The 26,750-nt window shown below is 37.3% G+C and overlaps 1 protein-coding gene across 2 annotated transcripts in view; it reads left to right on the forward strand.

The window, feature by feature from the left end:
* The window catches only part of LOC120861699 (bifunctional heparan sulfate N-deacetylase/N-sulfotransferase 4), a 279,524-nt gene that overhangs the window by 215,363 nt on the left and 37,411 nt on the right, over positions 1-26,750 (forward strand). For both annotated transcript variants that reach the window (XM_040237406.1, XM_040237408.1), the window contains exon 6: positions 20,605-20,787. In XM_040237406.1, coding sequence (XP_040093340.1) covers positions 20,605-20,787 — 183 coding nt within the window. The remainder of the gene's footprint in view (positions 1-20,604; positions 20,788-26,750) is intronic.

Genomic DNA, 26,750 nt, shown 5'->3' on the forward strand with positions numbered 1-26,750 from the left:
AACTATGCTTCAAAATGAGTGGGCTATGAAAATATATTATGTTTTCATGCCCTGCTTTTAGCCATTTACATTGCAGTTGAATGTCTTCTTCAAAGTTTATGAATCTCAACACATGACCTAAATTCAACTCATAGACATGTTTTGTTTAGGAGGAATGTTGTTCACTATTATTTTAAAATGTAAATACATTATCAAAATGTATAGGAAGTTTTAAAAAGTAGTATGGCTATCTACTAGAGAGTAGAGAGCAAAGAATTAGCTTTTCAGTTCAATACTGATGCCACCACCCCTGACTGTCTTGAATGTGAATTCGAGCTTTCTATCATTTGCGTCTTTTGTTTTGCTTTTATAAATCCAAACTATTTTATTATACTTTAACTACTGCCATAAGTTCTTCTGAGTGTGTGATTCCTATCCTTCTTATACCAGGAACTATGCAGAATCCAGGGTAAAGAAATGTATAAAAATGATTTCCCTGCTCCAGATGTGCTCACGATCTAGTGGGGAAATAATTAATTAAAATATAATAAATAAGCATATAAAGCCATATTCAAAATGCTGTGGGAACATAAAAGAAAAAACTTTCATTCAGATCTTGCTTCTTTGGCCTTTCATTGAAGAAATATTACAAAGGAAACATTTAACTCATGTCAGATGTGCTGAAATAAAGACACATGGTATCTATACAAGTACCAAATTAAATCACAGGGACAATTTTCAGCCACATAAATTACTCTGGTTCAGGAGCAAAAAGATCATTAATATGAAAAGTGTTGAATTCAGAGACAATTTGTCATTATTAAAATTAGTGTTCTGTCAATCCAAAAATCTCTGTTTCAGCAATCCTTTTGTGTTACTGCAGCTGTTTATTGAGTTACCAGATCCAAGGGTTCCAGGCGGTCCAACAGTGAGTGTATTATACTGTTAAATCTACAATAGCAGACTGTAGTCTGTAATGGTAGCCTGACAGAGGATGATACATGTTAAACACTCAAATCTCAAAGAACCACTGTAACAGATAACCACGCATGGAGCTGTTTGGGTCCTGAGAAGTGGACACGTGACAGGGATGTTTCTGTTCACAGTGCTATTCGTGTATTTAAAAGCATAGCCTGCTGGCATGCAGATCAGATTTTGACAGCTTGGAAATTATAGAACATTTTGCTAGTTTAATAAAAAGACTGAGGCCAGCGAAACCCATAGTTATATCAATACCCAACAGAGAATGGAAAACATAAAAATGGTAGACAGAGGTTAAAAAAAAATGGTGAAATGGAAAGATACAAATTTTTCTTTGTATGTGATCACTGCAAAACCACAAAGGTCACAAGTCACTGAGATGATTTTCACCACAGTAGGGTCAGCCCCCAAACCAAACTCATTTTAGCTACCTGGCTTATATTAATCAAAATTTTAGTACCCCCTCTCTTTAAATATCTTAATATGTTTTGATATTGTTTGTCCATCATGAGTTTCAGTTGAGGTGTTATTATGATACTCTTCATTCAGCATCAGATGGAGAACCATTCATATCCTTCCCTTTGTTGTCTTCAGTAAAAAACAACAAAGGCAAAAAAAAAAACACCAAAAAAACCAAACAACAGATACTTTTAAATGAGAAACAATACATCTTGAGAGTTCATTTAAATCAATATTATAAATGGGTATAGATTTAACCCATATTAAAAAAAAGGTTTAACATACATATAAGCATTTCCTCTGTTAAAATATATAGATAAGGTAATTTTAAAGATACTATATCACTATGAACTATTAGAGAACCATTATTGGACAATATATGATTATATAAGTTTATTGAGAACCCTCACATGTGCTACATTGAACCCTACTTCCGTCAAGGTAGAGGATTCTGTAGGAGTATCTTAACCTGAATCCATAACTCTCTAGCCACTTTTAGTTATAAGAACATTATAAATATTTCAAGTTGAAAATTGTGATTTTCAACCCAAAGTTTTCTCTGTCTCCCAATGTTGACTGCATCTGCTTGTCTCCCGAGTAGCTTGAAGATGGTATGTGTGTGCATACATGTCTTAATATGGATGTGCAAGGGAATGTATTAATATCTGAGTGCATATGTGCATCAGTGCACATAAGTCTATGAAGAGCATATGTTTGAGTGTGCAAAGTCTGGGGTCTCTTTTTGGCAGTGTGTGTACTCTTAATCCTTGAAAGCCTTCCTGTTCTGGAGCCAAGTCTTCTAAAATAAATGTAGGTACTCTAGCTTTCTTTGTTTCATGTCAGCATGACATAACTTTCTCCATCCTTTTCCTTTTTAGTTGAGTCATATTTAAAGTGGGTAACTTGTAGACAGCATATAGTTGAGTCTTGGTTCTTTAATCCACTCTTGTAATATCTTTCTTTTAATTGGTGGATTTAAATATCTACTGTTAGAGCAATTATTGATAGTTGGATCAGTATCTATCATGTTATAATTCTATTTGCTGTATTTCCTCTTGCCCCCTGCCCTTTCTTTTCTGGCCTTTGCTGGTTTTAACTGAACATTTTAAATTACCCCATTTTATTTTCTCCTTTGGTGTGTCAAATATACCTCATTTTAAAAGATTTTTAGTGGTGGCTCTAGATTTTGCAAAATACATTTTTAACTAACCTGAGACTACATTGAAATAATGTTATACTGCTTCATATGCAGTTCAAGTGACTTGTACCAGAGTATTCACATTCTTTCTTCCCATTCCTTATGATGTTCTGTAGCTATAAGGTGAGTAGTTTAAAGTATAAAAATATACTTTAAAGTTTGAATATGTTGTTAATTATAGAAAGCACAATGAGATAATATCAGTCTCTGTCTGCCAATCATTACTAAGAAATCCCTTGTCCCACTTTGTTTCCATCCCATTAATTTAGCAAGTCCCCAATTCTGGAATAATTTAACTGCTTGCTCCCTTCAGATCTAAAACTGACAAAATGTTAAAGAATATCATACAGCTTGAAGTCTCTATGAATTGATGTGATCTCAACAGGACCCTCAGAGCAACCACAGCGAGAGACTGTGCTTTCCTTTAAACTTTCTGTCTGGTTCTCTATGACCACTATTTTAAGCTTTTGTTTCTCTTAATCTCTTCTTCTATTTATTCCTTTTGGTAAAATTGTTTCAGTATCCATCAACTTACTTAGCCCAGAAAACTAAATGTCATCTTTGATTACTTCTTTGTTTCACTTTTCACATATAATCAAACAGGTCATTAGACATTCATTATTTTTTCCTGTCTTTATAGAGATATAATTGACATATAATATCATGTAAGTTTAAGATGTACAACAAGGTGATTTGATGCACGTACATCACAAAATGATTACCACAGTAAGGTTATCATCATGATTTTGAATAATTATCATGTGGTGTGTGTATAGTAAGAGCAATTATGATTTACTCTCTTGGCAACTTCTGAGTATATACTAGAGTATATACTACAGTATTTTAAGCTATTATCACCATGCTGTACAGAATCTATTCCTCTTATAGCTGGAAATTTATACACTTTGACCAACATCTCCCCATTTCTCCTATCTCAGAGCCCCTGGTAACCAACATTTTACTCCTTGTTACTATGAATTTGGCTTTTCTAGATTCCAGATATAAGTGATATCACATGATACTTGATTTCCTTTGTTTGCTTTATTTCCCTAAGCAGAAGGCTCTCAAAGTCCATTTATACTGTCTCAAATGAAAGGATGTCCTCCTTTCTCATGGGTAAATAATATTCCATGATCTCCACATTTTGGGGATTAGTTATGGGAAGATTATTGTGATTCTTTGGTGTTTTCTTGGACATGGGGTAGCTCCTCTTGGCTGATGCCCCTGACCTTGGATGTGGGGTAGCTCCTCTCGGCAAGCAAAGATGGGCTCAATAAAGGACAGAAATGGTATGGACCTAACAGAAGCAGAAGATGTTAAGAAGAGACAGCAGGAATACACAGAGGAACCGTACAAAAAACGATCTTAACGACCCAGATAATCATGATGGTGTGATCACTCACTTAGAGCCAGACATCTTGGAATGTGAAGTCAAGTGTGCCTTAGGTAGCATCACTATGAACAAAGCTAGTGGAGGTGATGGAATTCTAGTTGTGCTATTTCAAATCCTAAAAGATGATGCTGAGAAAGTGCTGCACTCAATATGCCAGCAAACTTGGAAAACTCAGCAGTGGCCACAGGACTGGAAAAGGTCAGTTTTCATTCCAATCCCAAAGAAAGGCAATGCCAAAGAATGCTCAAACTGCCGCACAATTGCACTCATCTCACATGCTAGTAAAGTAATGCTCAAAATTCTCCAAGCCAGGCTTCAGCAATGCATGAACCGTGAACTCCCTGATGTTCAAGCTCGTTTTAGAAAAGGCAGAGGAACCAGAGATCTAATTGCCAACTTTCACTGGATCATCGAAAAAGCAAGAGAGTTCCAGAAAAACATCTATTTCTGCTTTATTAACCATGCCAAAGCTTTTGACTGTGTCGATCCCTATAAACTGTAGAAAATTCTTCAAGAAATGGAAGACCAGACCACCTGACCTGCCTTTTGAGAAACCTGTATGCAGGACAAGAAGCAACAGTTAGAACTGGACATGGAACAACAGACTTGTTCCAAATTGGGAAGGGAGTACGTCAAGGGTGTATATTGTCACCCTGCTTATTTAACTTATATGCAGAGTACATCATGAGAAATTCTGGGCTGGATGAAGCACAAGCTGGAGTCAAGATTGCCGGCAGAAATATCAATAACCTCAGATATGCAGATGACACCACCCTTATGGCAGAAAGTGAAGAAGAACTAAAGAGCCTCTTGATGAAAGTGAAAGAGGAGAGTGAAAAAGTTGGCTTAAAGCTCAACATTCAGAAAACTAAGATCATGGCATCTGGTCCCATCACTTCATGGCAAGTAGAAAAGGAAACAGTGAAAACAGTGGCTGACTTTAATTTTTTGGGCTCCAAAATCACTGCAGATGGTGATTTCAGCCATGAAATTAAAAGATGCTTACTCCTTGGAAATTTATGACCAACCTAGACAGCATATTGAAGAGCAGAAACATTACTTTGCCAACAAAGGTCCATCTTGTCAAGGCTATGTTTTTTCCAGTAGTCATGTATGGATGTGAGAGTTGGACTATAAAGAAAGCTGAGCACCGAAGAATTGATGCTTTTGAACTGTGGTGTTGGAGAAGACTCTTGAGGGTCCCTTGAACTGGAAGGAGATCCAACCAGTCCATCCTAAAGGAAATCAGTCCTGGGTGTTTATTGGAAGGACTGATGTTGGAGCTGAAACTCCAATACTTTGGCCACATGACGCGAAGAGCTGACTCATTTGAAAAGACCCTGATGTTGGGAAAGATTGAAGGCAGGAGGAGAAGGGGATGACAGAAGATGAGATGGTTAGATGGCATCATTGACTCAATGGACATGAGTTTGGGTAGACTGTGGGAGTTGGTGAAGGACAGGGCGGCCTGGCATGCTGCAGTTCATGGTGGTGCAAAGAGTCTGACACGACTGAGCTATTACACTGAACTGAACTTGGTGTTTTCTTGATTTTTTATATTCCTTAAAGTCTTGCATCTCTGCCTTCACATTTCAAGTAACAATCACCTCCTCTAGTCTTTAGTAACTGACTTTAGGAGAGAAATACCTTCTGACAGTCCTGCAAGGAACTCTGAATCTTTCTCAGTTCTTCTATAAATACATTTGCTTCACAGTCTTCTCTTTTGAGAGAGTTCTTAGTTTTATTTCTTCTCTGAATCCAGCAACGTACTAGGCTGGGCTCCAAGAATCTCCCTTTTGCTTTCCCCGAGGTGGAGCTAAAGTTCAAATCTGTAGCCTCTCAGAGGCCTGCAGAGTTGGCCTGCTTTCCTGTGCGTGCTCACTATTAGTCTCAGGAGCACCACTGCGAGCCCGCCTGCAGAGTTGACCTGGTTTACTGCACATGCTCACTAGCTGTCTGGGGAACATGTACTGAGGACCCTTCACAGGGTAAAGGTGTGTGTGGGTGAGCCGTGTGAAGCTCTGAGGTTTCCTGTGGCCCACTTGAAGGAATCTGCAGACAGGCATACCCAGAGGCTTCTGGATGGGCTTCTTGATGGAATGAGAAGCAGTTCTCATTGAAGGAACTACAACCCTTCAATGCCTCCAAAAGTGTTATCTGCCCCTCTTCCAGCTTGGTCCCATCCACCAGTCATTTAGCTCATGACTCAGGACTCTGGATGGGTTGAAAGACATGAGGACTCTTTGGGAGCATCCTGAACAACTTGGGGAACTGGGTGTTCCCTCACAAGCTTTCACTTGCCGTCTCAGGAGAAATCGTGGCTTGAGAAAAATGTGTCTTGGCAGTGAACTGTGCTGTCCTGGGGGAAAGGTGATATGGGGTAAACTTGAACTCTTTCTCTGATCCTCTCCAGTGCATCCAAACTCTTTCCCCCCCCCCCCCACTGGAATCTGGACTTCCACAAGGGCTCTATCTTCAGTGGGTGATTGTCCAAGATGGTATTCTCCAGGGACCCCTGAACTGAATCCAAGAGGAGCTGGACTCAGTTCATAGGCCACTGTAGGGGTCACAGCAGGGACCGAAGTCTGTATACCCATTACCCTACCCACGGGTGGGATAGACTCCCTACAGTTCCCTTGGAAATGGTCCTGGATCCCACAGCTTTCTCAATGGCACTTTGGTCATTGTTTTTGTTGCTGTTTTTTAGTCACTCAGTTATCTTTGTAACCCCATAGCCTGCAGTGCACCAGGCTTCTCTGTCCTTCTCTATCTCCCAGAGTTTGCTCAGATTCATGTACATTGAGTCAGTGATGCTATTTTACCATCTTATCCTCTGCCGCCCCCTTTTTCTTTTACCTTTGATCTCTCCCAACATTAGGACCTTTTCCAATGAGTCAATTCTTTAAGTCAGGTGGTCCATGAATGTATGTCAAATTGTTATTGTTTGAAGGTGAGACGTAAATGAGGGACATATTCATTCACATTGCTGACATCACTCCTCAAGACTGATTATCTTAACACCACTGTTTAATTTGTATCATTTCCCATGGCTACTGGCCAGGTCATCATTATCTCTCAATCATTTGACTAGAAAAACCTCCTCAATGACTTCTGACCTCCAATCTTCACCTCTTCAAAAGAAAGTCAGGATATATTTCCTAAAAAGCATATCTGACTATACTTTACCCCTGTTCAAAATTTGTCAGTGTTTCTCCATCATTCTTGGGGTAGAAACTCAAACCCTTCAAGAACTTAAAAGATCTGTATGAACTGGTCTTTTCCTTTCTCTTGCTACCTTGCATGGGCTACACTGCATTTTTAGTTTCTTGAATGTAAACTTTCACCAGCTGTCACACACACATTTCTTTCTTCTGGCACGTGGGTCTCATGTCACCCACTCCTACCCCAACCCATTCTCTTACATGAAGTGGTCCTAACTCATCACTTTTCAGATTTTTAACTCCAAGCTTCTTTTTTTTTTTTTTTAATTTTCTAAAGTCCTTCTTTAAGGTTGTTTTTTTTTTTTTTAATGTGAACCACTTTTTTTTTTAATTTGTTACAATATTGCTTCTGTTTTAAGTTTCAGGGATGGAACCTGCACCCCCTACGTTGGAAGGCGAACTCTTAACCACTGCACAGCCAAGGAAGACCCCTTCTACAAGTCTTAGATCAGTGCCCAGCTCCCTGCATCTGTGTGACGTCATAGAGTAGGGAATTGCTACATCACATTGTATTATAATTTTCTATGTTCTTTACTATATCACCACTTAACCCTCAACTCTTCTAGGAAAAAACTATTTATAGTTTATTAATAGTTGTATCTCCAGTCCCTAATTGACTGACACTTAGTAGGCAATTAATATTTAATAAATTAAAATATTAATAAATATTTAATAAATAAATAATCAATTGGTTGACTGAAGAAATAAAAATTATTTCTTTTCCCCCTTGAAAACTGTTGAACTCTGAGGCTATTAGCGCAGCTTATACTGATCACTAAAAGACATGTTTCCTCTTGCCAGGGGCTGAACTGGCCATGATTATTCCTGGGGTTATGAATTTGCACTTCCATGGCTTTTACATAGCATTATTGAAGCATGGCTGGAAAGAAGATCCGATCTTTTGAAAAGAGAGTAATGCTAAGTAGCTCAGATGAGAAGCAGCGTTGGTTGTTTGTCTCCCTTCATGTAAAAACGGTAGTCTTTATTCAGAATCAGGGCACGCTAAAAGACAATTACGGCAACATCTAAAACCTGGATTCTGACTTAACTATTAAAGCAAGACAAAACACAAATATATTCAATAGCGATATGGTTGTGAGCATGTGTTGCCTTTTAATGACTTAGGCCTCTATTAATGTACAAGAAAAATGGAGAGTACAGCTCCTGCTCACTGAAATAGAGCCGACGCCCGCTGGTCTCTGTTAGGACAGCTGCCCTCTTCCCAGCGGCTTTGACGAAGTCACAGCCCAACTTCTTCATTTAGGAAGATAAGTGTTTACACTCTAGTTGGTCTTGAATCTAAATAGTTCTGATTTGTTAATAACTCACTAACCAAATATTATGACTGAAAAACTGGGACACTGGTAAATAATCAGATGCAGAATGGAACTTCTATTGCATTTAGCCTGATAAATGGAAATGGAACAAATAAAAAGTGTAATTTAGCAATTCATTATCTCCTATTAAATACCAGCTGTTTTCAGGGATTTAGGATAGGGTGTTTTGTGTTTCCCCTCACGTTTGGAGAATATAGGGAATAATTGGAAAGCAATGAAGTTATTTCACATTTTCTACTAGCAAAAGTAGTGTATGATATACCAAGGACTCATTTGTTTATTCAATAAATATTTGTTGTGCACCTAGTATTCCCTGACATCTTGCAAACCCAGAGTAGCATGTATGAACTCGGAGAGCTTACATTTAAAATGGGAGTGAGGGAGCAAGAAGCAACCAAACAGATACATAATGTCAAGTGGTGACTGCCTTGAAGGACAAGAGTAGAGGTCTAGGGATACTCTGATTTAGGTACGTAAAGGTGGAGCAAAGCAGACATCAACTCATGGCATTACTTCCCTCCAGTACTGTCTGTCTATGAAATCTCATTGCACTTTGTGAAATAAAACAAAAGATTACATTTAACAATCTTGTCCTATATTGAATCTTAACTGCAGCTGTCAGAAGTGATTCTGGGGGATAAAACTTACATTTATTAAGAAATTGCATGAAGACTACAAAAGTGCTTCATATGTTAGATATCAAACAGTGATTTTTACTCTGGTGTAAATATATCCAACATTTTCTGGTTTGACTAGAAATCACAGTAACTGTCATAAGCATGATATATGCGGTTATTTCAGCAAATCAAAGAAACACCAACTTTGCTTATAAAAGATATTACCTCTGAGATGTATATCAACTAATTAAAAACTATATTTGATATGTTAACTACTCTATAGTTACCTTAATTGAATATGCATAATGGTAATACATTTTATAAAACTGTAATTTATTGTTTCCACTTATAGTAGAAAATTCTGAGATTCAGAGATGTTAATCTATATGGTAGGCAGAGACAGTCCTTAAACCCAGGCATTTTGGTTCCATATTTCATATTGGTACTGTCCCACTGTGTGCAAACCAAACCGATGTGAATTATAACAGCAACCCAAAATCCTTTATGTTTTCTGGCTTAGGCCGTAAAGACTCCCAGGATAATATGTTAATTATTATTTCATTTTTTAAAAAAAAAACTGTTTGATTAGCATTATTTTCTTCATCAAGCCTGCTCCAAATTAAAAACAAAGGTTTAGTTTTTTACATACCCAGGAAAAGTCTTCCATATTATAATAGTCAAGGGTGTGGGATGTTAAAGCATCAGCTGAGAACAGTAATTAATTATAAACGCCTGTGGCGACACTCATCTTACATGAAACCACACTGAAAGTCACAGGGAGCAAAGAGCTCCTCTGCTTAGAGAAGCAGGCTGAGTGGTTGAATCAATAGCTGGAGTGTACTCAGTAGAGATTTAAAGACATGAACTAAATCATTCCTACATTTTTCCTGTCCATCTGCCCTAGAGATGGTGAAATATGCTTGACTCTGGACCTTTCTTTCCTTCTCTTTCTTCCTTTTACTCTCTTCCTTCCTTCCCTCCTGCCTTCTTCCTTCCTTCCACCCTCCCTCCCTTCCTTCTTTCCTTTCTTTGTTCCTTTCTTCTTGTTCTTGTCCTCTTTTTCTTTCTCCTTCTAAAACCAGTTTTAGAGAAAGACATTTTGAATGGTCTTTTGAAATCAATGTTTCTTTAATATTGAAAGTTTGGAGTTACTTTCAATTTCTAGAACATATTTCTATTAGGAAATATGCTAATCTTTCCATATGAAATAGCAATTTCTGTCTTCACTGTGTATTATTTTGAAATGTTCAGAGTCAATAATCAGTTGAAATTGTATATAGTGATATAAATATTGAAGTAGTGACCTATTTCTTTCACTTCTAAAAACATTTAATACATAAATCAAATTTTATATTGGATCAATTCTAGGAAAAGTTTACAAAGAAATGTTAGTTTTGACCTAATGTTGTTACAAATAAAATCTACCAGATAATTAAAATGATAGAAGGAGAAAAAGCAGATAAACTTGTTTCCAAAGTCTCTGGCAGAACCTTGGGTGTGAGCACGGATTCTGAATTCACATACCCAACTTTGAGCAATAATTTGCTGGGATTCCATCTATAATCTCAGAGAGAACACTCAAACCCTTTGATCTTCATGAACCTTTTCTCTAAAACAGGGTGAGTTCTTAGTACTTAATACAACAAAAATGAACATAAAGCCCCATGGCAAAGTTATATAAATAAATTAATATTATGATTCAACAGCATCAAGTGTTAAAAAAATCAATCATTGATCAAATTTCAATATATGATACTTTAAAAAAAAATAAAGTGGTATAATTCAATAGTGAATTCCAAGCTAATGGTGGGCTTTTAGACTGAGTGTCAGAGTAATATAACTGTGTTAGATTTGAGCAAATGTTCCTTACTTTTGGCATCTGAAAACACAGACAAATGCATATACCAAGTAATTAGTTGCCCAGGACTGAAAAGGTAGTATTGGGGTTCCTCTAATTATAATACAAGAATTATGTCATAAGTGCTTAAAGCTGGTAATGTTGGTATAGTGCTTAAAACTTGGTAATGAGTGCTTAAAACTTGGCAATGTTAAGCGTAGTTTAATTCTTAGTATCTCTTGGTGGCTCCAGCCTACGTTCAGAACAAAAAGACATAAGATCTCCTTTTATAGGAAATATATGAGTACAATGCCAAAGCCCATCAGAGGAACCATCAGAGATGCCTTCCCCTATATTCCATCTATCTTCACATTTTATGAGAACTAAAAGCCTAATCAATTATTTAACAAACTAATGGACATATTTTTAAACACAATGAACTCTTTCTGAAGAGCAGCACACTGACAGGGCCACAGAGGCAAAAATGGAAACTAACTGCTAATATTTAATGTTTATCTGTGTTGTGGCATGAAGACAGGGCTAGCTGCCTTAAAACAGGGTACATTTCTTCTTGCTCTGCGAAGTTATTGTATCTTCCTGTATTTGTTATAATACTGTGCTTTTCCTATGAACCCGGTATCTGACAACTCTGTGAACGATTGCATTTTTAGAGGCACTATAAGGCACAGACTTGATATCCAAATATTTCAAGAGTACTTTAAATAAGAATATATGCTCTAAAAATGATTTTAAATTCCAATTTAAGCGACTATACTTGATTTTCTGGTTATGGATATTAGCACCCATACAATTTACGGTGCCATTGTGTTTGTCATACAAGTAGGAAAAGCCAGAAAACTGTTCTGGTATTGGCAGTCTGAAAATATTTTTGCTCAATTTAGAGAAGATTGATGCTTAATTTTCTGGATAAAATAAAGCCTCCCCCCCCCCCCCCCGCCCTTTTTTTCCCTATCCTCTCTACTTAATAAGACAGGCAAAATAAAATGATATACAAAACGATTGCATGACTTGGAGCTAAAGACTCAGAGCTTGCCCATATTTACAGAATAATATTTCGTTTGTCACTGCAACAGACTGTGCTTTTATCCACATTTAAAAATTAGCCTTCCCATGGCTCAGCAGGGGAAGAATTCACCTGCAATTCAGGAGACACAGATTCTATCCCTGGATTCAGGGTAAGATCCCCTGGAGGAGGAAATGACAGCCCCCTTCAGTATTCTTTCCTGGGAAATCCCATGGACAGAGAACCCCGGGGGTTACAGTCCAGATGGTCACAGAATCAGATGCAGCTGAGCACGTGCGTGATGAAACAAAAGGTTATCCTTTAGAGTCCCATTATTTTTATCCAATTCCCTGTTACCAACATTTATACATCACTTGATTTAAAACCTCCTCTTTCTTTGAACAGTAGATACCACCTTCAATGGATTATTCCACAGGTCATGATCTTCCTAAATTTGGTGCGTGTGTATTGCACCTGACATGGAGAAACTGTTTTTTGTTTTTAATGAATAATTAGACTATGAGAGTACCTTCCAGCTTGATTTTAATTTTTACGACAGATTAAAGGAAGAATTTAGATTTCCTTCATGTTTGGTTATAATAGAGTTGAGAGTGTGGAGAGTGAGGGAGAGACATACGTCTCAGAGACAATGACAAGGAGGAGACAGCCCAGAGGCCAGCGTGGTGACAGAAGCCTGGCCTCAGTGACCAGGAGGACTTGCCAACAGGGGGCCTACTGACATTAACATTGGATATCTTATTCTTAAACTCATCCATTGAACATGATATCTATGAAAGGTAAAGCACTGCTCGTCTGAAACCATGCAAATCTCTGAGCTGCCGTATTTCCAGATCCAGCGGGTTTGCATTTGTAAACCATTTGCAACATGTATCACAGTCATACCTTTTCTAGATGATGCTTTGGGAAGTATTGGGCAAAAGTAGTTTTACTATATCCTTAAGGAAATACCAATCAGAATAAAAGCACAGGATAAGTGGAGGAACATATTGTTTAGTTGCAAAGTCGTGTTCAACTCCCCATGGACTATAGCCCTCCAGGCTGCTCTGTCCATGGGATTTCCCAGGCAAAAATCCTGGAGTACATTGCCATCTCCTTCTCCAGGGGATCTTCCTGACCCAGGGATCAAACTCACATCCCCTGCATTGGCAGGCAGATTCTTTACCACTGAACCATCAGGGAAGCCTGCGGTGAACATATATTGTGTAAAAAATAGCAGTAATATATTATGTCTGTAAAAAATTATTTACAGCTATTTTATACTGCATTTCTTTTGACTTTCCTTATTTATGCTTCTAACAACATCCAGTCTTAATTTGTCTTACTCTTCCTCCATGCTCTGAATAGTTTTTTTTTTTTTAATAAACAAGACATGTGGCCAGAAATCCTAAAACTAAAATGTTCTGTCTGCACAATAGGCACTTTTAGCAACTCATATGTGCACGGTTAAGCTGTACTTACAGAATTTTTCTTCTTAAAGTGTAGTCAATTGACCACGTACCAGCACTAATTTATTTCTAACCAGTAAAACGTGTACACATGCTGCCCGGTACACAGCTATTGCAACTGTTGTGGCCAGGTTGCTCGCCTTTTTTCTCAGCAACGGGACATTTAAATGCAGAGGCGTGCCTCAGCTTAGAACCACACAATGTCTGCAGACTGCTTTCTTCCAAATGTGGATTTTCCATTTGCCTTGCATCCATGTTTTACTTCCTTCAGAAAGCACAACTTGTTCTCCTAAGGAAATTCTTGATGAACGACAAAATTAGTAGGCCACAAAATCTTTTAAGAGCATTATGGCAATGCCCACTCTATAGTATATATCTGCTCATGATATAAAAATAATTTTTACCATATTCTCCAAGTAGTATTTTTTATTTATGATTTCGTCAGATTTTAGACAATGACAGGTGCCTTAAAATTCCATCTTAAAATAACAGTGCTAGAGGGCAGGTGGTAGATTTCTAGGACCTTATAATATTTCTTCAGACATTTGCCTGCAGCCTGCCTGGTTTTTCATAATAATTTCAGTCCTGAGGAACTCTAATTATCCTCGAGAATTCTACTTATACTGTCTTATTTCTTAATTACAATAGTGACATGAGATAAATGTACACTTATTTGGATCAAATGCATATTATTTTGTGGTGATTACAAAGACGTTTTCATGACAGCAATTGCAATTATATGGTTATCAACTAGTGATATTATGTTATATTCTAAAAAGTCTATAATTAAGTCCTGCCAAGAGGGCAATTTCTATTTGGAAAAAAAAAAAGAGCTTAAAAGTGAGAGAGAGTTTGACCAATGTAAAGACCCTGTATCTGTTCAAATGATTCCACATGAATCTCAAGATCATTGTATCAACTAACATTTGAGGGATTTAATTTAAATTTCTATCTAAACAAGCTTTGTAAAGAACGTTCTTTAAAATGGTTTTTCTCTCTTTTGACCTTTAAAATAAAAAGCTTTGAATACACCCTGCAGGCTGGGTGGGGGGCAGGTGGAAATGGACCAGGAAATATGATAGGAGTGATACTGCCTTCAAAGATAAATTTGTAGCCTATCTGTAAAATTATTTTCAAATACTATAAATTATTGCCTTAAAAATAATCATGTGAGTCCAAAAATAATTTATGTTCTGTCATTCTGAGTTTAAAAAGAAAATTTTTATGTTGCCAAGATAATACCTAGATTTTCTACTTTCTTCTGTAGAAGTATTCATATCCTTGGTCTTCTATTTTCAAAAAGGCAGAAGTAAAGCAATGATGGATGTCAAACTCAATACATAAAACTGTTTAGGTGAAGGTTTGGGGTATATCATGTATCAGCTTTGCCTAGGTTTTAAATTCTGCTCTGCCATTGAATGTGGGACCTGAACAAATTATTTAACTATGCCTCAGTTTCTTCATCTGTTGAAGGGGACAATAACCATACCTGCCTTATAAGACTGTGGTGAGGACTTAATCATTTCATACATGCAAAGGGCTTAGAGTTATGCTTAACACATAGTAAGTGCTATATACTTGATGGTGATATTGTATGTAATCAGGATTTTGAGGGGAATAGTCCAAGTTCTCCCACTCTCCTCCCTACCTTCAGCCATGGTGAGGAGTATCTTCAAGCAGCTTAGTGGGCTATCCTCAGAAGATCCTTTTCAGCCTTTTAGTAAAGGGCATTCCTTGAATCTGGTACCTTTAACTTACAGCTTATACTACCTTACCAGAGTGCTTTTTTAATTCTTGTGCAAGCTAAAGCTCTATTTTTTCTAGTTTTATTGAGATATGATTGCCATACTGCATTGCTTAAGTTCAAGGTGTATAGCACAATGACTTGACTTAACATACATTATGAAATGATTACCACAATAATTTTAGTGACTATCCATTATTTTATATAGATACAAAATTAAATTAGAAAAGAAATATTTTCTCCTCATGATGAGAACTTAGAATTTATTCTCTTTACAAGTTTCATACATAACATACAGAAGTGTTAATTGTATTTATCATGATGTACATTATATCCTTTGTAGTTATTGATCTTGTAACTGGAAGTTTATACCTTTTGACTACCTTCATCCAATCCCTCCTCCCTCTTCCCACCCCCTCGCCTCTGGTTGCCACAAATCTGATCTCTTTTTTCCGTGAGATTTTATATTTGTTTGTTTGTTATTGTCATACAATTGATGTACCACACTATCTTAGTTTCTGGTATACAACATAGTGATTGGTTATTTCTATACATTTTTAAATGACCACCACAATATGTCTAGTTACCATCTACCACCATACAAAGGTATTACATATTTATTGACTATATTCCCCACGCTGTACATTTCATACCCATGAGTCATTGATTTTGAAACTAGAAGTTTGTGCCTTCTAATCTCCCTCACTTATTTCTCTTCTCCCCTGAGCCCCCTTATCTCTGGCAACCACCTGTTTGTTTTGTGTATCTGTAACTCTTGTTTCTGTTTTGTTCTGTTTGTTCATTTGTTTTGTGTTTTAGATTCCACATGTAAATGAAATCATACAGCATGTGTCTTTCTCTATCTGACTTATTTCAGTCAATATAATACCCTCTAAGTCCATCCATATCATAAATGGCAAGATTTCATTCCTTTTATGGCTAAGTAATATTCCATCATATATATGTGTTCCCATATCTTCTTTCTCTATTCATCTAGTGATCGGCATTCAGGTTGCTTCCATATCTTGGCCATTATAGATAATACTGCAAAAAAGATAGGTATGCATGTATCTTTTCTAACTTGTGCTTTCATTTTCTTCATATATATATCCCAGAGTAGAATTGCTGAATTATGGTAGTTACCTTTTTAATTTTTTTTGTTTTGTTTTTTTTGTTTGTTTGTTTTTTTCTTTTTAATTTTTTGAAGAACCTCCATACTGTTTCTCACAGTAGCTGCACCAATTTTCATTCCTAGCAATAGAGCATGAGGATTCCCTTTTCTCCACATCCTATCCAACACTTGTTATTTCTTGTCTTTTTTTATAATAGTCATTCTGACCGGTTTGAGATGATATCTTACTGTGGTTTTGATTTGCGTGTCCCTAATAATGTTGTAAAGCATTCTTTCATGTGCTTCTTGGCTATCTATAAGTCTTCTTCCAAAAAACATGTCTATTTAGACCCACTGTCCATTTTTTAAGTGGGTTGTTAGGACTTTTGTGGTGTTTTGTTGTTGTTTGAATTTTTCATATCCTTTAGATCAGTCAGCTCAGTTCACGTGTGCAGTTGTGTCCAACTCTTTGTGACCTCATAGACTGCAGCACGCCAGGCTTCACTGTCCATCAACTCCCAGAGCTTGCTCAAACTCGTGTTCATCAAGCCAGTGATGCCAACCAACCATCTCATCTTCTGTAGCCCCTTTCTCCGTTTACCTTCAATCTTTCCCAGCATCAGGGTCTTTCTAATGAGTCAGCTCTTTGCATCAGGTGCCAAACTATTGGAGCTTCAGCTTCAACATCAGTCCTTCCAAAGTATATTCAGGACTGATTTCCTTTAGAATTGACTAGTTGGATCTCCTTGCTGTCCAAGGGACTCTAAAGAGTCTTCTCCAACACCACAGTTCAAAAGCATTAATTCTTCAGTACTCAGCTTTCTTTATGGTCCAACTCTCACATCCATACATGACTACTGGAAAAATCATAGCTTCAACTAGATGGACCTTTGTCGGCAAAGTAATGTCTCTGCTTTTTAATATGCTGTCCAGGTTGGTCATAGCTTTTCTTCCAAGGAGTAAGCATCTTTTAATTTCATGGCTGCAGTCATTACCTGTAATGATTTTGGACCCCCAAAATGTAAAGTCACTCACTGTTTCCATTGTTTCCCAATCTATTTACCATGAAGTGATGGGACTAGATGCTATGATCTTAGTTTTTTGAATGCTGAGTTTCAAGCCAGCTTTTTTACTTTCCTCTTTCATTTTCATCAAGAGGTACTTTAGTTCTTCTTCGCTTTATGCCATAAGGGTGGTGTCATCTGCATTTCTCAGGTTATTGATATTTCTCGCGGCAATCTTGATTCCAGCTTGTGCTTCATCAGGCCCAGCGTTTCTCATGATGTACTCTGCATATAAGCTAAATAAGCAAGGTGACAATACACAGGTTTGACGTTCTCCTTTTTCAATTTGGAGCCAGTCTATTGTTCCATGTCCTGTTCTAACTGTTGCTTCTTGACCTGAATGCAGATTTCTCAGGAGGTAGGTAATGTGGTCTGGTATTCTCATCTCTTGAAGAATTTTCCACAGTTTGTTGTGATCTAGACAGTCAAAGGCTATGACATAGTCAGTGAAGCAGAAGTAGATATTTTTCTGGAATTATCTTGGTTTTTCTATGATGCAACGAATGTTGGCAATTTGATCTCTGATTCCTCTGCCTTTTGTAAATACAGCTCAAACATCTGGAAGCTCTCAGTTCATGTAGTGTTGAAGTCTATCTTGGAGAATTTTGAGCATTATTTTGCTAGCGTGTGGGATGAGTGCAATTGTGTGGTACTTTGAACAATTTTTGGCATTGCCTTTCCTTAGGATTGGAATGAAAACTGACCTTCTCCAGTCCTGTGGCCACTGCTGAGTTTTCTAAATTTGCTGGCACAATGAGTGCGACACTTTATCTTTTGAGTGCAAATTTTCTGGCATATTGAGTGCAACAGCATCATCTCAGAATTTGAAATAGCTCAACTGGAATTCCATCCCCTCCACTAGCTTTGTTTGTAGTGACCTTCCTAAGGCCCATTAGATTTCACATTCCAGGATGTCTGGCTCTAGGTGAGTGATCACACCATCATGGTTATCTTGGTCATGAAGATCTTTTTTGTATAGTTCTTCTGTGTGTTCTTGCAACTTCTTAATATCAGTTGAAAAGGACATCTGTTTTGATGTTAATTCTAGAAAGTCTTGTAGGTCTTCACTGAACCATTCAACTTCAACTTCTTTGGCATTAGTGATTGGGGCATAGACATGGATTACTATGATACTGAATGGTTTGCCTTGGAAACAAACAGAGATCATTCTGTTGTTTTTGAGATTGCACCCAAGTACTGCAATTCAGACTCTTTTGTTGACTATGAGGGCTAATCCATTTCTTCTAAGGGATTCTTGTCCACAATAGTAAATATAATGATCATCTGAATTAAATTCACCCATTTTGGTTGACTTTAGTTCACTGATTCCTGAAATGTTGATGTTCACTCTTACCATCTCCTGTTTGACCACTTCCAATTTGCCTTGATTCATGGACATAATATTCCAGGTTCTTATGCAATATTGTTCATCAGACTTTACTTCCATCATCAGTCACATCCACAACTAGGCTTTGCTTTGGCTTTGGCTCAGCGTCTTAATTCTTTCTGGAGCTGTTTCTCCAATGGCATATTGGGCACCTACCAACCTGGGGAGTTCATCTTACAGTGTCATCTTTTTGCCTCTCCATACTGTTCATGGGGCTCTCAAGGAAAGAATGCTGAAGTGGTTTGCCATTCCCTTCTCCAGTGGACCACATTTTATCAGACCTCTCCACCACAACCTGTCAGTCTTGGGTGGTCCCACATGGCATGGCTCATAGTTTCATTGAGTTAGATAGTAACTCATATTTTAGATAGTAACCCAATAAAGCTCTACTATTTTTCAGGTGAAAGATGTCTTCCTTACATGATATTACTCTTACTTTTCTCATGAAGTTAATGAAATAATTGTATTAGTTGTTCCAAAATATATATGTAAATAGTAAATAGTGAAATGTATTTTTAAAATGCTTATATGTGTATATGAGGTTGAGGAACAAGTACAAGCACTGTCTATGGTAGAAAATGATGAGCTCCCTTTTTAATGAGTTGCATTTGTAATTTCTTCAGTTTAGACCAAGATTATGCAAGTTCTCTTTTATTTGGTATTATTTTTTTCATTCCAGCTGCAACCCTTGATGAGTTGTATATAAGATTATATTTTTAATCACATTCAAATTTTTGTTGCTCTCTCAAGAGCAATCAATCTAGATTTTCACTTTTTCCTAGACTCTGATCCACAATACCCAATTCTACAATATATTTAAAGTTAATCCTGAGGAAGGAAAAGTTATAAAAAAGTAATAAGTATGGAAGAGTAGTTGGCTAAAGGCAATCAGTGGCTGTGCAAACATTAACAGTTTCTTTATTGCAGTAAAAATTCCTTATTAGAACACAAAAAGACAAGTTTTCTTAAGTTTGATTTCATTTCAACCCATATACATATATAGACTAAAAGTTCTGAAACAATTATTTAATTTTAAAACTGGTATGATTCTGGTTCTTTGCTAGTCTGGAAGTTATTAGATTATTGAATTTGATAATGTTGATTCCACAGTGGGGAAAAAGCTAATATGTAAAGTAACACTATACTTTTAATGAACAATGAGGTTGGCCTATCCCAATTTCAATTTTTATTCTTAGAGTGAGTTTAAGAGTGACTTTGAAATAGAAATCAGATGTGTGACTTTCTACCAGTATTAGTCTTTGCAAACTGCCATAACAAGACATCACAGACTGGGTGGTTTAAACAACATACATTTATTTTATCAGTTTTTGAGGTTACAAGTCCATGAAGGAGGTGCCAGAAAATTCAGTTTCTTCCTGACTTAAAGACAGCCACTTTCTGGCTGTGTTCCTAATTGGCCTCTCCTCCGTGCATTGCAAAAGGGAGGGAGAGAAAGGGAGAGACAGAGAGAAAAGGAGAGAGAGGAGGAATGCACTGTGGTATCTGTTTTCTTATAAGGCAACCAGACCATCGAGTTAGGATCCTTATGACTTCATTTAAGCTGAATTACCTCCCTAAAGAACCTACCTCTGAATACAGTCACATTGGGAGTTACAGTTTCAACATGTGAATGTGGAGGGCGGGACTACAACTCAGTCCCTAATACCACCTAAAATGATAATTGTACTTCTCATAAAATTCCACGTTTAGGTGAAGTTCTTCTTAGAGCTTCCATGCCACTTTTTAGCATATGCATATGATATTTCTGGTCATTTTTATTTTTCAGATCAGCATTTTCATGACCCATTTGTCAAACTATGGGAATGACCGCCTAGGGTTGTACACCTTTGTGAACCTGGCCAACTTCGTTCAGAGCTGGACCAACCTGAAATTGCAAACTCTGCCTCCAGTGCAACTAGCGCACAAGTACTTTGAGCTCTTCCCTGAGCAAAGAGATCCTCTCTGGCAGGTAACACTGAACATTCTCTCCTGGGGTGAATCTAGCAATTTATGAGCACTGAATTGATGTTGGCAACTCTGCTGGAAATACTATAGCTGGCATCTAACACAAACTTCTTTTTTATCCAGTAGTTGTATTCTCTTCGATAATGCTTTTTATTTGTTTTATGGATTAAGTATTTGCATTTCGGGTTTGTTTTTCTGCGGGTTTGTTTGTTAGTCAGTTGGTTTGGAAGTTTTGCCTAGAGGATATTGTTTCATTGTTGGTATTTTCTGAGAGCTAATCATTTTGACTTGCATTTAGCGTGGCCACTGACTAGCAGGAAAATGGTTAGGTGTTAGGTATCTAGTGTTGAGGCAGTCCTAGTGCAGGTTGGAAAATAATTTCCAGACATAGACCATTTCAGAAAGGAGGAAGTTTGTTAAGAAAAAACAGCAGAGATAAAGTGGGCACTGCGAGTGCAGTGGGCCAACACCTCCTGACAGGCCTGGGAGAGTCAACCATTTTTGTGAGTTAATAGCCAGTTTTTATAGCCTCAAGACAAAGGAAATTCCTGCTGGATGATTTGCATTAGGTGATTGGTTGGGGTGCTATAGTGTATTTACTGGAGTGGGCGTCTTTGCCCAACTGGGAGTCAGGGAGCTTGTTAGTGATTACCAGGGGGCTTTTGTGTTTTTTTCTTTTTTTTTCCAGGGGGCTTTTGGTAACAGTTACAAAGGGGCTTAGTCAGCTTTGGAGGTGACCTTGGTTCTGGGCTCTGCTTCTGTGGCCTTGGTGCAAGGCCTTGCATCTATGGCCCTGGGGCAGGACCCATCATCTAAGAAGATAGGCTACCCAAGTGGCTCAGCAGAAAAGAACCTGTCTGCAATGCAGGCACCACAGGAGGCACGGGCTGATCCCTGGGTCGAGAAGATCCCTGGAGGAGGAAAGGGCAACCCACTGCAGCATTGCTGCTGGGAAAATCCCATGGACAGAGAAGCCTGGTAGGCAGTCCATGGATAGTGTTGCAAAGAGTCGGACACAACTGAGCATCTGACCACACAGAGCACATATCTAGGAAGACAGAAATCAAGGGCCACCATAGTCTAAATGCCTATAACTAGACCTTGATATGTACGTGTTCAACATAGATAGTCTAAATAGAAAAGGAAAGGCTTTGTACTTCAAGCCCATACAGATTCTATCTTTAATATGTCTTCAGGGTTTTGTTTTTAAATCCAGTCTTTCACTAGGTCAGATCTATTGATAAAGAATTGTCAGTTTTAATTCAACTTTTTGTGGGAGCCACTGAACCTCAGGGCATGAAAATGTAAACTAGCTGCTTCTTACCATTTATCTAGGAAAATGCTACCTTCTTCTCTCTTGGTTCTTTATGCATCAGATTACATTGACCCACGCAATCAATAAGCTGACTGCAGAGAGCGGATCAGATGGTCCCCTGCTAAGTAGTCAGCAGAGGAGTAGCATCCTCATTAATGAGAAATCACTGTGAAACAGGCTTTTTACCATTTTCTCTCCCTCTCTTGTGTTTCTCTTTATTCCATAATTCATGTTACATGCCCTTCTGTGTCTATATGGTAAAAAAAAAAAATCCTCCATATGTTTATTGAGCATCTCCTATGTATAAGGCAAGGCTAATTGCTCTAGAAAATTCAAAGAAGAATAAAATGCAGTGCTTTCTCTCAAAGTCAATAGAACATTTTCTTGTTATTTTTATTCACTGTTACATATTTTAAAATCTGTTTTAAAACAGCTACCATAAGTCATACTTTATTTTAATGATTTATTCAGCAGTTTGGTGTATATGTTAAGTAGACAGATAAATAAAGGCATAATTTTTATAATGTGTATACTCATACTACATAGATGTTGAATCTCATGAAGGCAAAACCTTGGGTCCCATAAATGGTAGTTAAAAGTGCTCACATACTTATAAAATTGATAAATCATTGATAGTAAATCAATTCTTTTCTCACATATTTTTATTTATAAGATATCTATAATTCATGGTACAGGAACAATAAAAAGTAGCCAACTTAACCAAGGTGATAGATGATCTAAAAAATGAGTCAGTGGCCCCAAACTCTACTATCTTCAGAGGGGAAAAAAATGCTTTTCTAAATGAAAAATTTATACATCTTAATGCTGTATGAGTTTTTAAAAATAAATAATTGTGTTCACTGATAGTTTTTCATCTCAGTGACACTACTTGTTTTCTTTGGAAATGAGCATAATCAAAAACACATCAGCTCCAATAAGATTTGGTCAATATTATGGTTTTAAATTTGATGATCAAATGTTAGATATGAAATACTGTGCTAGTTGAATAGGGGTATAAATGAAAATTAGAAAAAGAAAATAGCATTATTCCTTAGAGAACCGCATCACTTTGGAAGACATAAGAACATATGCATACATAAAGAAAAAAAGACATTTGTGAGTGTGACTTATAATTTTGAATAGCATCATAGAGGTAAATTCCTAGGGAGTTCTTAAATGATATAATTAATCAGAAAAGGCATCAGATAGTTCACAAATTTAAGTTGCTGTTTTCGTTTATATTTCTATTATTAAAACATAGCTTATTATAAGAGTATTTAAATAATACTCGAGTAAATGTTTACTAAAAGTCTCTTGTTTTATTACATGAATTATATAATTTATATGGTTACTTTTAACTGAAAAATGAAGTTGTAAACATTTCTTACTAACTAACGTGCCATATGTTCCCAAATGTATTTAAGAAAGAAAACAACGACTAGTAAGGAGAATTGCAGTTAAGTTGAACAGGGAATTATTCACATATATGAGATTTTGAGAACCGTAGACTTATTGAAGCAAAACTTTTCCAGTCATAAAGGGTATCCAGTGAACTAGTGAAGTTGCTCAGTTGTGTCCAAGTCTTTGTGACTCCATGGGCTCTAGGCTACAAGGCTCCTCCATCTGTGGAATTTTCCAGGCAAGAGTATTGGAATGGGTTGCCATTTCCTTCTCCAGGAAGATATTCCTGACCCAGGGATCGAATCCAGGTCTTCCGCATTGCAGGCAGACACTTGACCGTCTGAGCCACCAGGGAAGTCAAAAAACTGCAAATGCTCTAGTGAAGATAAAGGGCAGAATACTTTTGATTTCCTTTCGATGGTGGTTTTCTCTTCTTCTCATTTCATGTTTATAATAGCAAGCAAACAAAACAGCTATAAGCATTACCATTGTGTCCTTTATATAGCATCAATTTAATTTTACAAAACATATATAATCTTGAAATTGAAAGTGTTGCTCAGTCGTGTCTGACTTCTTTGTAACCCCATGGATTGTAGCCTGTCAGATTACTCTGTCCATGGAATGTTCCAGGCAAGAATAGTGGAGTGGGTAGCCATTCCCTTCTCCGGGGATTGAACCCAGGTCTCCCTCATTGCAGGCAGATTCTTTACTGCCTGAGCCACAAGGGAAGCCCCATACGTAAGCATAACCAACACTAATTAAAGGTTTTACAGTCCATCCATCACAACCCTGAAGAGATAAGATCAATCAATATTATGTGTCTCTGTCACTACTATACTTTCTCTAAATTGAATGTTGCAGATACTGTATTATATTTATTATAAACATGCCTTTTTATTTAGGGCATTTCACTTTTAAAAAGTCAACTGTTATCTTTCCTTAGATTTTCAATTCAAGCTTTTTTATTGTCACAAATAAAAAGAAAATGTGCAAAATGATAATCTTAACAGCTATTTAATTTCCTTTGGCTCCTTATGTAGATTTTCATTAGCACCAACTAACAGATATGTGAAAACATCTTTGCCACCTAATTAAAAAGTGCAATATGAATATCTGTCAATGGCCAGCAGGGAAAGTACAACGCAGAATGTTCTCCCTTCACTGGAAGTGGATTCTTTTGAAGTTGTTTAATATGAGAATGTGTACTGAGCACACAAGGAACTCGATCCCTAGAGTACATCCTCCTCAGTGGAGTCCCTGGTGTGTAAGATTCTTAAAATTATACTCATGGATTTCTATTAATTCATGCCCCTTTTTGTTTGGGTGGAATAATCACTATAAAGCATAAAGGAATAAGGTTTCCTGTTTTTTTTTTTTTTTTTAACTCCCATTATAGAAACCCAAACCCCACCATGGAGGCAGTGGGAAGGTCAGATCATTGCACATCCACTAATCGATGCTTTTAGGCTCTCAAGCTGTCAGGTCAGCTCAGTCTCAATCTCCAGTCAGTCACTCCAGGGTCTCACTATCAATAAATGTGCCAAGCGTGATGTGGATTCCTGCTCGCCTGTGTGACCAAGGGAATGCTCAAGGAGCTGCAGCGCCTCTCTTTCCAGGCCAGTGTCTCTACGAGTAAAGAAACAGGGGAACAAAGCCACAGGGTGCTCACCTTAGGAATTAGCACCTTGGTAGATTCTCGCTGGGCGATCCTCTAACTCCCGCTTAGAAATGATGAGATCTGAATGTCTGTGACATAAACAAATCACATGGTCTAGTGATACAAACACTGTAGATTCTATAAGTTGGTGCTGACACGGAGAATTAAGGATTGTAACAGCAGGAGGCAGTGGGACATCTCAACCTATTCATTTTAGACACCTGAGGAGGTACAACGTCTTGTTCTAAGTTACTTGACTTATTAGGGACAAGTCAGAACTGAAGCTCAAAGTTGCCTTATTATTCCTGGAACTCCAGTTTAGTCCCAACCACACCAAGATGGTAGTTTTATGTTTAGAATAATGAATATAATTCTGTCATTGACTGTCTATGTAGAACGAAATATCAGGAATACCTTGTGACTTCAGAAGCAGGGGATGGAGTACTCAGTGTGAATTTATGCAAACAATGCTTTTGAAATACCTGTATAATAAAAAGAAAGGTCTTTGCCTTCATGGAATTTACAAACCATTATAGCTCCTGGTTATGTGAACAAAATGACATCATAAATTTGTCTTCATATTTTCCCCCTTTTTGTTCACTCTATACCTTATTTATGACTCTGTTATTGCATTTACCATATGGCATTGCAGACACTTGAGCCTGTCATATACCAGCTCATGCAAACATTAAAGGGTAAGATGTTCGTAATCTAGAACCTAGCATAGTACCATAGCTACTGTCATTAAAATCTCACAAATGTATCAGCAAACACAGAGGGTGTGTGCAAAAAAGCAATAACAGTGGCACACTTGTTTCTTGGTAAGAGTAGGCATATAATGGGACATGACCTTGAGGAGCACATGTGAGCCAGTCAGGAAAGCTTTGTGAGCTGTCAGAGTAATTTGGGTTTGATAGGCAACAAGTGTGTTCTGAAGATGAGCATGAAATACTTTTTTAAGTGTTGGCCAAAAAAGATTATACCAGAAGTTTTTGTTTGTTCTTTTCCGTGACAAATGAGAACGGGGAGGAGCTGAAGTTAGGTAATAATCTAGATATGAGAGAGGGAAGCGCTGAGTAGCTTCGTGGCTATGAGGGGAAAAAGTGAGCCTTAAAAGAAAAAGTGTTAGAAACTGTGGGTGAGACCCTGAGATTAAAGGAACTCTGATATATAAGTAATTATCCCCATAGCTGGGGAAATAAGAGTTCTATAATTTCATAGTCTTCACTTCCCTTTATTCATCTTTTAGCCTTTCTGGTGAAATAGCCAGAACAACTTTTATCACTTCACACTTAGAGCAGAGGCACAGATTTCATCATCATCTGATACATTTTTCCTAATCACCGTGTGGATTTATGTGTTACAGTACTACATTTCTCTTCTTAATTCAGAACAGTATTTAAACCTTTCAGAAATTCTTCCCAAATACTCAAGTAATTCCTCATGATTTTAATTCTTTTAGTATTTTAGTTATTAATTTACCATGAACCATTTCATTCTTTTGATCACACAAGGCTGTCAGACATTCTGACATCCAGAAATGGTGACGTAAGTCATGGATTTTTCTTTTCCCATCAATCAGTTGCAAATACAA

This window comes from Oryx dammah, unplaced genomic scaffold (genome assembly GCF_014754425.2).
Source record: "Oryx dammah isolate SB20612 unplaced genomic scaffold, SCBI_Odam_1.1 HiC_scaffold_3, whole genome shotgun sequence".
NCBI classification, from domain to species: domain Eukaryota; kingdom Metazoa; phylum Chordata; class Mammalia; order Artiodactyla; family Bovidae; genus Oryx; species Oryx dammah.